At 33.2% G+C, this 15314-nt stretch overlaps 1 protein-coding gene across 2 annotated transcripts; it reads left to right on the top strand.

Moving 5' to 3' along the window:
• The first annotated feature begins 1889 nt into the window (after positions 1-1889).
• Positions 1890-6613, top strand: LOC147397450 (uncharacterized). 2 transcript variants are annotated; one of them, XM_086449134.1, is made up of 6 exons: positions 1891-2049; positions 2165-2191; positions 2291-2353; positions 5983-6061; positions 6164-6209; positions 6293-6613. In XM_086449134.1, exons 1-6 carry the CDS (start codon positions 2008-2010, stop codon positions 6300-6302), a joined length of 267 nt encoding a protein of 88 aa, XP_086305260.1. In that variant the 5' UTR covers positions 1891-2007; the 3' UTR covers positions 6303-6613. The 2 variants fall into 2 exon arrangements, with proteins under 2 accessions (XP_086305261.1, XP_086305260.1); XM_086449135.1 differs by lacking the exon at positions 6293-6613 and having other exon boundaries at positions 1890-2049; positions 6164-6213.
• The last annotated feature ends 8701 nt before the right edge of the window (positions 6614-15314 follow it).

Below are 15314 nucleotides of genomic sequence, written 5' to 3'. Positions count from 1 at the left end.
AATTAAGAATTTACTTAAAAATATGTAAAAATCAATACAAATAGATACTTTTACTTATTAACTTTCAAAGGTAAAAAAAAATAAAAAATCAAAAGGAACCTACTTGTTACTTAAGTTTCTATTTACTAAAAGCTACTTTCTTCCAAAGCTATTTTTTCCCATAAATACTTTATACATTTTTTATTGTCTATCCGAATGAGGCCTTAAAAATGTAATTATTCTACTTTTGAAGGTTAAAAAATTTGTCTGAATCAATTAAAAAAAAAAAAACTGCTTTTAAAAAGTAATAGTAGATCACACCTTATTTTCTTCCACAAATACTTTATACTTTATATCCAAACAAGGCCTTCGATTATTTCTGGACAATGCTCAAGGATGCACATGGGGTGGATCAGGATTAGTCGGCCTAAACTATAACGGGCAAGGTTGCATTGCAATATAGAATATCAAAGCCCACCTGTGACCCCCTCTCATATAGCAAACTAAGGGCCAATTTTGAGTTGACTATCGAGTCTATTTTTATTAAATTGTAATAGTATTTATATAGATATCCGTCTATGTTTTGGTGAATATTTGAGTTATCTTCATTTCTTCATATCGACGACATATCCCCCTGACCTTTGTTATCTCTAATAAGCTAATGGAAAATAACCTAAGAGCTCACTACCCCATACACCCTTATCTAGACTAGTCGAACCCACATGAAATTTAAAAATAAAAAATAAAAAACTTTCTAGCTCAATCAATTGAAAATGATAGTCATTAAACTACCAAGATTTAAATTGAAATTCAACTAGAGTTTGCCCATGCCTAGGGTAATCTTCTATGGGGTTAAGGGAGGGGAAAGAGGAAAGATGATAAAGTTGTAGGGATATTATTGAAAAATGGGTAAGCATTGAAGTTAGAGGGGTATTTTTTTTTTTGTTGTAAAAAATGGATAATAGAGGAAAAACACGAAAATTAGGGAGGTATTCTTGAAAAGGAAGGTAGATGAGAAAAAACAATAAAGTTGGAAGGCATTATTGGAAATGAAGAGAAAAGAAAATAACAAAGTTAAAAGTAGATTGATATCAAGGTTAAATCTCAACCCCCTTTTATGTTGGAGATAAATGGAGTGGGTCTACGGCTGTGTTTTATTATATGGATAGTGAAAACTTACTATTTATTTATTTATTTACGTTCTTAAAAAAATTTGCAGTCCATCTCATTGTCTTCGGATATAGTACATAAAACTTCCACCGACTTCAAGCCTCAAACCTCAAGAACAAGATAGATCTTCGAAGACAAAAAAATCCAGCCTTTCGATGAGATAGCAAATCCACGTTCACATAATTCTCCGAGAGCTTATCTCACATAGGGCTCTCAATGGGCTTGATTGAGCCCTACCCCAGCCCTAAAGGGATTGGGTTGAATAAAAATATAAAATTTATTATTTTTAATGAAAAAATATATATTTCAAAATTAAATTTACACACGTGTGTGTTTGTGTGCGAAGATTATCCAATCAATTATAAAATTTGTGTTTTATTTAATCACTAATAACTATACATGAAACTAAAATTGTAATTGTATGACTAATTTTACTTCTAATTAAGTTTTACTTCAAAGTATCTATAAGATACTGTAACAAGCCGGGCTCAACAATATTAAGAACTGACCCAAGCCAAACACGACAGGCTTAAAATCTTATAACTCGGTCCGACTTTTGTGGGCTCCATCCAAGGCCCTAAACCTTGTTTTTTTCTGTGATGGGCCGGGTTAGCAGGCTCAACTAACAGATTGTCCTTCAGATAATACGACGTGTTTTCTATATGCATGCTTAATATGTTGTTTGATACGAAGCTGACACAGCAAAGACCTCACATTCCCTGTAAAAACTAAAAATTGCCCACCATTTCATTAGCTCATAGTCGTTGTGCGCGCGCAAAGGAGAGATCGAATTGAATATTTGTACTTCTTAAATCTTCATCAACTTCTGCGAGAAGAGATCACTTAGAACTCGTATCCATGGCGACCACCAGAGTTCAGAGGATTATGACCCAGCCCATCGTATGATCTTTAAAGCTTCTCTGTTTCAATTTTCTCTATAATATATATTATTTCACTCGTAATGAAATTTTTTCTCTTTGATGTGTTGGTTGTTTGGAAACGCTCGGCTTGACAGAATCTCATTTTTAGGTTTCTTCAAAGCGTAAGTCTGATCGAATATTTTACCTTTCGTGACGCCAATTTTTTTGCATTTTTATTTATTATTATTATTTTTTTTTTCTTTTTGTTGGATTTGACGCAGAAAGCTCGCATTCAGATCTGGCTTTTCGAGCAGAAGGACTTGAGGATTGAAGGCCGTATAATTGTAAGTTTTTCTCATTTTTTTTCGAATTCATAGGGATCTTTTTTTCATATCTTGATGAGTGTGAGAGGAGCTCTGAGGTTGATTTAGATTTAACAGTTTCTGTCCCAGCCAATATGTGTTTTTGAAAATTTTCTCCTTTTTGAGGATTCATCGCGTTTAGGGTTCAAATTGTGGATGGGTTAATTTCTGCTAGTTTGTTTCTTGGATTTAGGGTTTATCACCTAGGTTTAAGGGTTTTTATCCCAACTGATACATGTTTATGAATGTTTTTTTGAGAATTTGAAGCTGCAAAATTGCTAAGTTGGTTCAAGTTTCTGAGCGTTGAACTGTTGATTCAATGACCTGGTTTCAAAACTGGCCTTCACCTACTAATTACTAACTTGTAACCCTCTTGCCTATCCAAAAAGAAAAATGGATGAATGATGTACTGCGAGTCCGTGTCTTAGGGTTTATCACCTATTGTTAGCATTGTGGAGGTATGGTCTACAAAACAATTTGATGGTTATCGAAGAAAAGACGTTCATTGTTTTTCATAGATGGATTCATTTGTTCTCCAGAAAAATCTAATTGGTTGAGCCCACTTTTTTTTTTTTGTGGTATTTGCATCTTCATTAATGGCGAGGATGGGGAAACACAAACTTTTCCCTATCCAGTTATATTTTTGCGTGAAAGATATGATATATTTATTTTGGGTTGCTGATAAACCTTGGAATTTTTTTAATATGCTGCTCAATATCATAATAGTTTGTTTTAAATGTTTTTGGTTCCGTTGTCTTGTTTTTTTTTTAATTCTTTTATTTCCCCCCTATTATTGGTCAACGGAGAGGGGTTTAATGATGGGTTTTTGCATGGTAAAGTCTATTGGTTTGTTGGATGTGGAAGTAAGTGGAAATGTATTCTTTAACGGGCCTAGGGTGATGTCTCGTGTTGTTCGCGGGATCCTTTGGGTCAATGCATCCTGAAAGTACCGAGAAGTGAGAATTACTTTTGGAATTTCTACACTAAGAGTACACCATACTTTTAGTCTAGAAAACGAGCACTCTTTCTTTAGTTTTTCTCCTTTCAAGCTTATTCTTGTTTTCTCATGTGTACACTAATTTTCTTCTATTTTTAAGAGAAACTATGTGCAACAAACAATTTTCTCTATTTCTCATGTTTTACTAGGAGATGGGTTTTTTGTGCAACACGAAAGCAATCCTTCTTCTGCATACAACATAGAAGTAACCTGCTCTTTTCTACAATTTTCTTCCTTTTTCTTCCCCCAACATTATCCTTTTTAAAGCCTTTTGCTACTTTTTGGTTGCTATGTTTATTGGGTTCTTCTCAATGTCCTAAGAAAAAATGACCACAGTTTGTGTGTGACCCTCTCACTATATATATAGGGTAGTGTTCGGGAAACAATCTTAGGGGGACAATGTTGAGAGATAAAATTTGTCCTATATGGCTTAAAAGTTTTTCATTGGGCTGATTTTTTGTGAGGTTGATCTCTACGGTGAGGAGATCATCCTGACAAAAAATCAGCCCAATACGAAACTTCTAATCCCATCAAAAGTGATTTACAAATTAACGATAAAAATCGACGGTCCCCAATTCCTCAACTTTTTAAACCACTTTTGATGGAGTTAGAAGTTTCAGACCGGGCTGATTTTTTGGGAGGATGATCTCCTCACCATATAGAGATAATCCTTAAAATAAAATAAAAAAATTCAGCCCAATCCAAATTCTGTCCCCCAACATTGCCCCCCCCCCCCCCCCCCCCCCTAAGATTGTCTGCCAAGTGCTCCCCATATATATATATGTGTGTGTGTGTGTATTGGGACGGTTTTTTAGGACAACAATTGTGACAACAATTTTTTGTAAACCACTTTTAATGGGGTTAGAAGTTCCGGAATGGGCTGATTTTTGGTGAGGATGATCTACTCACCAAAAATAAATTGTTGCTTAGAGCAGTTAAAAATAAATTGTTGCTTAGGCTTTGCCTAAGAATCGCCACGTCACTTTGCATGAAGGACCCATATTACCTAGCCGTTGCCTAACGGTTTAAATCATGCTGCCATAAATGCATCATGGGATGCATTGAAGCCATCATTTTTTGCATACTTCAACTGGGTTGCAAGATGGACCCTTAAATACTTGTCCCACCTTGGTCATCACATCAAATGGAGAAGCTTTGAAGGAAACATACTTGATCAGACTTTTATGTTTTGCTTGTCCCTTCATAGATACAACTATCGATCTCCTAGTGCCCCAATTACTAATCAAAGATTGTAGCAGAAATTGCATGTTTGTCTTTACTAAGTTTTTCTTGTGATTTTATATTGGCTCAATGTTACTTGGTTCTTCAGTTCATTTGGTTCCAATTCAGGTTCGTTGTTTGCCACTCTAGAATGAAACCGTTTTGTTGGGTAGGAAGAGATTATTCATTACTCAATTTGCTAGTTTGGTTCACTTATATATAATTCAAACCCAAATTACTTGGAGAAGGTTTTATGATAACTATGTTGATGATGACAAAACTTAAAGTTTTCATCTAGTTATGGGGAATATTCTTGTATGGAGACAGGTCAATGGGTTTTGTTTTATCTTATTCCTCTATATATGTGCTGTCTGCATTAGTTGATATGTGAATGAAGTATTCCTTGGGTTGCGGAGCAAACTGTGGTGGAAATTGTAGATATTTGATGAACAATAATCATCAATTTTGGATTTGTGATGGCTACGTAATACTTGAAATTGGAAGTAATACCAAGGTTATAATTCTTTTTGAAACTATAAATAATCGTTTGAGAAGCATTATAGATATTTCATGTATACTAAGGGTAAAATTCGTTTGATAGAGAAAACCTTGTTTCTAGGTGCCTAAACCATTTTTTTCAATTGGTTTCCATGGGATAAGTGGAATTGTTTACAATTTCGTATCATATTGGAGATTGGAGCAAAGCATTGTCCCAAAACATTCAATATTTTGGGATTTTCTCATATTTTGTCTTTGGTCGAGATAGGCTTGGTTTTTCATCTAAGACAATGGCTCAAGACGAGAGTTTAAACTTGGTAGGTAATCTTTTGAAGTGGCGATTGAAGGAAAAGTTTCTATTTTTATTTTTGGACCATTACAGATCAATGTTGGATTCCATGTGGTTTATAAGGATCATAGAATGTACCTCCTCACCATCCCATATGAGAGTTCTATATTTTTGTACCTCATGTTTGTGTGTATATACACACATTCATGTATGGTAGCAAGTGCACATGCACAAATGCAGGAGAGTAGATGAGTCATGTCTACATGTACGTCATGCTTCCTCTTGCACTTCTTTCCTTGTAACTTGTGTGTATAAGCACATGTAAATATGTATGTAACCGGGGTTCAAAGAGAAACTGCTTGTGTACGTTATTGTGATGGCATTATCCTTTAGAAAAAAAGAAGAAGAAGTGCCCAATATGGATATGACATCCATTTTGAAGTTTTCAGGTAACATAGGTAGTTGGGAGAGGGCCAACAACACAAAGGGGTATGGGTTATTTGTAGATCTGTCCAGTATAAGATAGTAGGCATCTGATTGTATCCAATGTTTACTTACGACAAATAAATGTGAATTTCATTAAAAAAAAATTCCTCTGTTTCACAGGGATTTGACGAGTACATGAATTTGGTTCTGGATGATGCTGAAGAAGTCAACATCAAGAAAAAGACCAGAAAGCAGTTGGGTGGGTGATAACACAATTAATTCTTGCCTTCTTTTTCTCAATGTATTATTGCCTGTCTCCTGTCATTTTGTTTGTTCTGAAATGGTCGTTGCACTTGTTCAGGGAAGATTCTTTTGAAAGGAGACAACATCACTCTAATGCAGAACACGTAAGTGAAATAAAAAATTCCTCTCTCCATATATATCTGTGGTTCTGTTTCTATTTCAGAATTCTTCTTTTGTGATATTCCAGGGGCAAATGATGTGATCAGTCTGTCGACTTTATGTGAAATACAGAGCTGAGTTCAGTCTGTTTTAGAATTGAAGACATTTTCTTAGATCTTCCAGCACTAACCTTCATTTCACATTAGGTACCTCAAGGGAACATGAAAAACTCTTACTAATGATTATGGGGCTCAGTTATATGTGTTACTACTCCCTGACTTCCTAGGCAAGTAACTTGGTTCCATGTTTGTTTTCATAAACAAGTACTTGCATTGTGTAGAAATCTTGATTCTATTCTATCCTTTTTTTTTTCCTCATGTTAATGGAATACTTCAAGATGGATTTGGTATGTGTATTGGATACTTATTTCACATCTGGATGGCTAGGAAACGAACTTCTCATTTCCTAGGTGAACTTACGCATCCACAAGAGCTGTCATGAGGTCAGGGTCGTTACTCGTAACCTTCCATTTCATGTCTTCGTGTTGCATTTTATCAGAAATTTAAGATTTCCGGGGCTGTGGGTTTCAGCTATGCTAGGACTGACCCATTGTTTGGATGATGGTTATAATTTTTATTTTTATTTTTTGGATGCGTAAGCTAGACTTGAACCCACGACCTCAAAGTTGTTAGAGAATAAGATGCACTGTATTAAGATGCATGAGATACACTATATCATTGTTAGTGTATCTCATCACAAATGGAAGGTTGTGATGAAGGATATTCTAGAATATATATTGATATTTAATATATATCAATTGGGATATTCTAGAATATTTATAGTAGGTAGTTTTCATATATCTTGGTTGATGTAATGTCTATAAAACTTTATTGGGACTTTTGTAATATTCATCTAAGAAATCTCAATAAATTCAATATTTCTACAAAAGTTGCTTTGCAACGTGTCAAACCAACTGAGCTATGGGTCTAAGCCTGATTATAATCTTATAATTGTTGATTGTCAGTTTATATGATTGAGATCACTTGATTGCCAGTCTTTTTGCCCATGATATTCACATTCTCTGATTGGATGATCTTGACCATTGAAATACCAGATTCATTTGAACTGTTAAGGATAAAAGAAAAAAAGATGAATCCCAAAAAGCTAGTTTATAGGGTCAAGTATGGAGTGTTTTTGGATAGAATTGAATGGAAAACAGCATTCATGATACCAATCTCAAACAATTAGAACTAGGTACTATTGATGCTGACAATGACCGCAAAGACCTATAAAAACAAAACAAAAGAGAGACAAAATGACGGCAGAGGCCATATCCGCCTTGCATTCATGGAAATACACAATTTTCATCCTGACATTTACACTGTATTTATGGGCTATAAAAAGGGTTCCTTGATGCATCTTATCCATTGATTACTTCTTCTCCTTGTTAAAATTGTAGGACTTGTTTATTTGAAATTTAGTAGTCTTGCAAAGTTTTCTTTACCTTCTGCCTACCTTTTTACATGGTCCCTTCAGTTTTTGTAGGTTAGTCTGTTTTGAGTTGGCTAATAAGAAACATTCCTCCTCCTTTAGATGGATCCAAAGCGATTGCTCCCATCAGGCCTCTATCATCTTCCCATCTTCTTTGCCGAGGATTTTTCTCTTATGGCCTACCTTGCACGAATTATGATATTTGTCAAAACTTTAGGATCATATATATATATATTCGCTCCAAAATTTAAATCTCATCTGAGGTAATGTTCCAGTTATGATAAAAAAATGAGACAGTCTATCGAAACATTCTGAAATACTTTTCAAAATTCCAAGAAAATCTGAAACCTTCCCAAAATAATTAATCTTTTGCATTAAATATTTTCTCCTAGTCTCATCCCTAAATTATTCAATACTGAAATATTTCAAAACTAAATGAAATTTTGAACAATGTCCCATTTGGATTTCCATTCTGAGGATGCTCCAATTGTGGATCATTGTTTTGATTTATTTCCTTAATCTTGTTGGCCCTTTCCTTGGACTGGTTTTTATAGACTTTCGGTGTAAAACACTTGCATGAGTATTGGTTGGCAAGAGAAGTTTTGGTCTTTTAAATCATTTAAGTTGGTGTCATAAAACCAAATTGTTAAAAACGCTTACAAAACACGTTAGAAATGGGAAAAACCAAGGGTCCAAGGGCTCCACATGGGGTTTGGTGTCTCCTTTATATATAGTGTTTTTGTTGAAGTGATGTTTGTGTGTGATTACGTTGTCATATAGTGAGGCTGGTCGAACCGTTAAAAGGACCTATACGTCATGGATTGGTCCAGTAGGGAACAAAGTGCTCAATTGAATTTTTTTCTTTTTCTTTTAATGGCACTCTTACTATCTGTGTGCATTAAGTGACAAAAGATTCCAACATTGTCTCAGTCCCATCAGTGGCTCTTCTTTTCAGATATTTTAGACTCTAATTAATCACTATTAACTAAATAATTAAGTTAATCATTCAGCCTTAAATCCCATGGATTACAAGAGGTGAGGTAACACTTATTTTTACTTTTAGAATCGTGATAATCTGATTACCCCACGTGGCAACCTCAATCTACTACGTCTATGCTCCTTGGGATACATGGCTGCACTTCCTCATAAAAATGTATCTCGAGGGAATCATGTTTCCTGAGGAGTGCAGATCTTTGGTTCCCAAACTTATCACGTCAGGTAGTCGGTTGAGTATGCCATGTGGGGTAGTCAGATTATCACCGACTCTTAATTTTATGTTGAGGAGCTCATTCAGATCATGTTAAACAATCCAAACTTATAATAAATTGCATTTGTACAATGAAGATAAAAAATGGGACCTTTCTTACCTTTCTAAATCTTCAGACTGCCTAATTATGGGGATGGGTATTGTTGTTTGAACTTCATCTTAAACAATTTTTAATTTTTTTTAAAATTTTCATTATATATATTCATTAATTCTTTTTAAGTAATTTATCTATAATAATATAAAATTAAATAATATTTTTTATTTTTAAAATTCTCTTGATAAGTAATAAAATATGAAACAATGAGAGCACACATACTCTAACCAATGAGCATTGGGCACAATGGCCAAAGCATCCCTCTAAAAAGGGAGAGGTCTCGAGTTCAAGACCTCTTGTTGGCTACCCACACATATTTATCCCTACTTACCTTGGTATATGTGGTTTCTGGGGCATTGCGTATACTCGAGGAATTAAGGCGAGATATGATGCTCAAAGATGCTAGTTACCTCACCCCTGCTAGTTGGGCCTACGGGTCCAGAACCCCCATCATAAAATTAAAAAAAGAAAAGAAAAAAAAAGATTACGTATTTTCTCTAGTTTTACGTTATGTCAAAATGTATGATGATAGAGATGGTCAATTGTTTGATGATAGAGATGGTCAAAAGAATTGATCGTTGAAGTTATGTCATTTGATTTTACTCATTTTAGCTTTGATTTCTCAAATGCATGACGAGTTCTTTATATCCAAATTAGGTTGGCAATGGGTCGGATAAAACCTGTCTATTTGACTCATCAGACCCGAATAAATCGAATGTGGGCAAGGTTTTTCTATCTAATTAAGAATTCAGATAATATTACGCAATACCCATTTACCCAAAAGTTTTGGATGGTCGGGTATGAATATGCATCATATCCTACCCGATTATCTGTTTACCCGACAACAAAAGTATAATTTCATATTCTATATATAAATATATGTAACTAATTAATTTTTATTACATAATTTTTGTTATTAAAGTAAGTAAAAAAAAAAAAAAAAAAAAGAAATTTAGACAGGAGGATAAAAATTTGGATGACCCAAGAATCGGTTAAGAAATCGAGTATGGTTATCCACTTAAAACTTGGGTAAAAATTTGGACTTGGGTATTATCATAAAGTTCAAGTAAGAAATCAGGTATGGGTATGTATGTTTTAATACGGGTATGGAGTCCGCAGAAGTCTTACACAAGTTGTTGCCAGCCCTAATCCAAATGATACAACACAATGACTTGATTATTAGTTGTAGAATGGTTATTATTCCACATAGTTAAAAAAAAAGGATAATGTTGAAGTAACATTAAAATGTATATCGATTGTACATTCTGATGTGGTGGTGCACACAACCACACATAACCGTAGATGTTTTTCATCAAAATACGAGTGATAAGCATCTATGATTATGTGTGCACTACTACATCAGAATGTCAGAATCGATGTATATATATATATATATATATATATATATATATATATATATATATATATATATATATATATTAAAACTAATATTAAGTTCATTACAAAATAAGATCTTATTCTCTTTTTGAGGATGTGTGTTATTAGAAAGAAAGAGGAGCTTGGCTACAAAGAACAATAATGGTGGTGGTGAACCCACTCGTATAAACTATGGGTAGATATATCTATATCTATAGCTCTAGATCTATACATGATTCCATATTATCTTCTTAACTAATGAAATTTAATAGTTGGATAAAAAGCATAGTTCACTAAATAAATACTTCATTGATGTGCAGAGTGAAAGGCTATAATACTTTAGAAAACTTTATTATACAGACATTAAATTATGTTTTTTCCCTTTAGAAAACTTTATTTTATTGGGAGGGTTTACCCTGCACAGACAGATGAGAGAAAAAGTCCTCTCTTTACATAAAGGGTTTTAAGTTATTCATTGCTCATAAAGTGTTATTATTATAATTTGTATTAATGTTAGGCTTTTTGGGTTATATGAATGTTTAAATAGCTAGAATAAACAACTGGTGCCATTATAAGCTGAAAAGTTGACAAATAGATGAGTAATATTAAAATTAAAAATTAAAAAAGTTAAAAAAATTAAAAAGGAAAAGCTGCCAAATATTTCTTCATGATTGTTTAAACATTTTAACATTATTAACAAGATTTTATGGACACACATTTAGATTTGTGCTATCAAGTGTTGGGATCTCAATCTTCTTTTTTACCTAAAACTCTTCATCACTATAAGATTTTTATTATATAAAAAAAAAAAAAAAAATGAAAGAAGAACTAAGATGCTCAAGTCAGATTGAAGTTTGATGAAATCTCATTATAGTTTATAAACAAAATGGAATGAACGACTTTCATTAGCTTACGTGTTATTAGAATTTATTTAGAGGGATGTAGGTGTACCCTTCCATTTTAATGAATACATACAATACCCCCATATTTTTAAATTGATGACATGCCCTTTTACTTTAGTTTTCTCTAATGTATATAATAAAACACAATAGTAAGACCCACTTGTGAGGGATAAACGTCTCATATGATACAATGAATTTCATTGACTACTATTGTTTTTCTCTTCACTTTTTAATTTTATTGTCTTTACTCCCCCCTCCCCTCTCACCTCTTTTTTTTTTTTTTTCAATAATACCCTTCTAACTTTACTCTCTTTTCACTTTTATGCTTTAATTGAGAAGATTTTTCAATAACACCTTCCAATTTTATTATTTTTTCTCTTTTATCCTTTTAACCCCAAAGAGGATATGATGATGATGCAAAAATAATTTAGAAGAATGATGCATTGAAAATGATATTGCAAAAATTATAAATAATTTACCATAGTAGTTGAAAATGAGTGTTTTAGGGGGAAAAAGAAAGGGTTTGGGATTAGAAATTACAAAGATGAAGACATTTAAGTCATTCTCACTTAGATAATAAAATATTGTGAAGGTAAAAACGTTAAGATTATAAAATGGGGTCCACATAACGAGGGGATTTGAACTCAAGACTTCTCCCTTTTGATCTTTCTTTCTCTCTCTCTCTCTCTTATATTCTCTATCATGGTAACTATGGGAACAAGAAAGAATTTTATGGATCTACGTTGACCGATTGATTCTTTGTCAAAGCAAGACATTGATAAATCTGATCTATAAAGTCGAGGCTTACAAATACCAATTTGGGATGACAAATATAAACGAAATCCGCATCACAAACTTATGACAAATGCACCACACACACCAAATCTGACATGGAGCAAATTGACTTGTTAGCAAGGTGACACACGACAAGAAATTGATAAATAACCTCCATATAGAAATGGGCGGTACAATAAATATGGAGGTTGATGCATATTAACATCTCAAAGATTACGTGAAAGCATATAAAAATAAAATAAGACGGGAAAGATAAAACTTGACTGATCAATTTTTATATTCTATTTAAGTAAAAACTTGATTTACAAATACCATTATGTCATCCATAAGTATGATCATCAGGATTGACAAAGTGAAATATCAAATAGTGAGCAAAGCCCCAATAATAATTTGTGATGAAGGTATATAGTGCTGGCCACGAATATGCGGTCATTCGTTGCCCCTGTTGTGTACGTTGGCGGATCAGACATTTGAGTGGTTTGTGGGCCCTACGATTTCATTGGGACCCACTTATGATTATGGGAGACATTAGTAGTTGATGAGGCTAGTGCAGGTGCGATCCCTTCTGTACGGTCTTTTCAACTTCTCAGTTGTGGGGGACGAGGTGCGTTGCACACTTTATGTACCCTAAGACGGAACTACTCCTTAGGTCTAGATCGTTGGATGACATTAAAGATTCACAATACTGAATTTGAAGAATCGGAAGGTTCTGACACTGCGGAGGAAAACTTCCTAGAGGTGACAGCATCATTTTCCAAGTGTGTGGCAAACAAAGAATATAAAGCAGATGGCCCACAGAATGTCTCAGACTCCCCCTGGGGTCCCACATTCCAATCATCATGATTTGATTAAACAACTTCTGAGCGAAGCCTGACATGCTTGCCTTAGTGAGTGAGCCTATGATTGTACAAAAGATATTTAATTTCCTAAAATAATCTATACCTCATAAAAGCTAATCTTGAGAAAAATATTTGGGATGTCTGGATGCCCATTTTCTCGCTCATTTTCGAACTATTTCTTCTCAATTTTAATTACAAAATATTTGAAATAATTTTCGAATTCTGAATATCAAGTCATTAAAAATATTTGTAAAATAATTTAATATATTAAAATAAAATTTTGTATCATTATCTTTTTTATGTTAATTATTACAATTTTGGACATCTCTTGAAAAAATAAATATATTCTTATTTTTTCTTTTATTTCACGAGAATCTATTATTTCCCTTTTCAATTATGGGAAAAAAAGTTGTTTCTCCATTGGATTAGGTTGACATATGAGCATGCATATCTTAAGGTGATATCTGGTATTTTTTTTTTTGTTGCAAAACAAGATAATTATTAACACTACAATTACAAATATATGTAAGATGATCTTCTACCTTGTTGCCTCTTCTTGAAATAAAAGGTTCAAACAATCTCAGATTATTATCTTTATATTAGCTAATCTAATTTCAATGTGAGACTTAGAAATAGAAGTACTTTTTCTAATTAATAGTACATTTCAAAATTTAGTTCATCGAATAATGAGTGATTTGATGATAAACATTGAGTTGTAATAGATAAACTTAAAATTTTGAGGGGTAATAAACCAAGTTCCTTCAAACAACTAATTATTCCTGAATAGGTAGAAAAAAAAAAAAAAAAGACTTAATCACCAATGTTGTCCTTATTTTGATTACTAATATAAAAAAAAAGGCAAATAACGCTACAAGAATCTACCAAATAAACACGGTACCTATGTCCAGCTACTCTTGCCTAGAGTACATGAGGAAACAAAATAAATCTTTGGTAGATAGTTCAATATCAATTTTATTAAGGAATTTTTTTTTTCTCAAATCCTAATATGGTGGTAGTTGTCAAAGTATTTAGAATCTCACAACCATCGAATAGTCAGATCATGTCCCACTAACTTGAAAAAAAAACGGTGTGACTATTTTTGTAAATCTCAAAACTTGATAAAAAGATATGATGGTTAGGTACCATGTTCAACACTTACACAAAACCTTATTGACTTTATCATTTATTTCGAGGTGTTAGAGATATTTCAAGGGAAAATTTCTTTTATCCTATGCGATGAGGTTGTTAGGTTTAGTAAATCATACATAGTTTGTCTTTTAGTAGTAACAAGCCAAGTAAATGATGGCATGACAATGAATAAGAAAAGAAAAAGACTGATGAAACAAATTATCATCCATAAAATCAAGTTGAATTTGGATTGAAATAGATTAATTTTCCTTCCATGTTTTTGTCAATATTTTAGACACGTAATTTTATATTAGAGGCCTTCCCTTTGATCTCAGTCTGTTTCGAGAAAGTAATATAATATGTCCAAAATACGTTCATCTTCAACCTCTAGCCAATAACCCTAGATTTTTTTTCATGAAATTAGTAAAATTTTCTCTCATTTTCAACATTGAGATGCGATGATGTTTTTAAATTTAAACCTCAAGAACAAGATAATACTTTTAGAGAAGTAAAAGAAGCTGAATTTTTGGATTAAAAAAAAAAATCGATATTTTCTACAAGAGGGTGAAATAATAGATTGAAGACAAAATTCAATAGATTAATGATAATTTATCTTAGGAAAGTTGAAGAGCTTGAAGGTGGGATTTTGGAGATATTACATAGATCAAATCTGAGGGCATTTAAGTCATTTTAAATTAATTATTTATGGATAGACGAAGGTCAAGGGGTATGTCATCAGTTTAAAAATACATAGGGGTATCTCAAATAATAGTGGTGAGTAATCAAAATCAGAAAGCAAATGATGTAAGGGCGTGCCCCTTCTCCCATCAAACCTTACTCGATTCCTTTCTTTCGAATCATTGCTGTCGTCACACTCTCCTTCTCCTTTATGTTTAGTGCGTTTATACTGTAGTCTCGGATACAAAATAAAAGAGTCCCTTTTAAGATAAGCTTTGCACATTAAAACCCTAAAAGAGACAATCAACAAAATACATGACCCACAAATGACCCACAACCCAAGTGGATTATCTTTTCTTGAACCCATTCTTGCAATCAAAGAGTGCAGCTTCTCTACTCCAATACTTCAAGGAGTTGGTTTATATTCCTACTCCAATCCCCTATCTGCTCTTTGGGTTCCACCACCTTTGTTAGATATATATACATAGTTTAGACATTTTGGGTCTCATTTTTTGTTTTTATGCGCTTAAAAGGCATAG

The sequence above is a fragment of the Akebia trifoliata genome, chromosome 8 (assembly GCF_017979445.1).
Source record: "Akebia trifoliata isolate Shusen 1 chromosome 8, ASM1797944v1, whole genome shotgun sequence".
Taxonomy (NCBI): Eukaryota; Viridiplantae; Streptophyta; class Magnoliopsida; order Ranunculales; family Lardizabalaceae; genus Akebia; species Akebia trifoliata.
This window is presented reverse-complemented; position numbering and strand designations above follow the sequence as displayed.

Coding starts and splice junctions, on each gene's coding strand:
- LOC147397450 (XM_086449134.1), top strand. CDS start 2,008: ATGGCGACCACCAGAGTTCAGAGGATTATGACCCAGCCCATC. Junction 2,050..2,164: donor GGATTATGACCCAGCCCATC/GTATGATCTTTA, acceptor TCGGCTTGACAG/AATCTCATTTTTAGGTTTCT. Junction 2,354..5,982: donor GGATTGAAGGCCGTATAATT/GTAAGTTTTTCT, acceptor TCTGTTTCACAG/GGATTTGACGAGTACATGAA.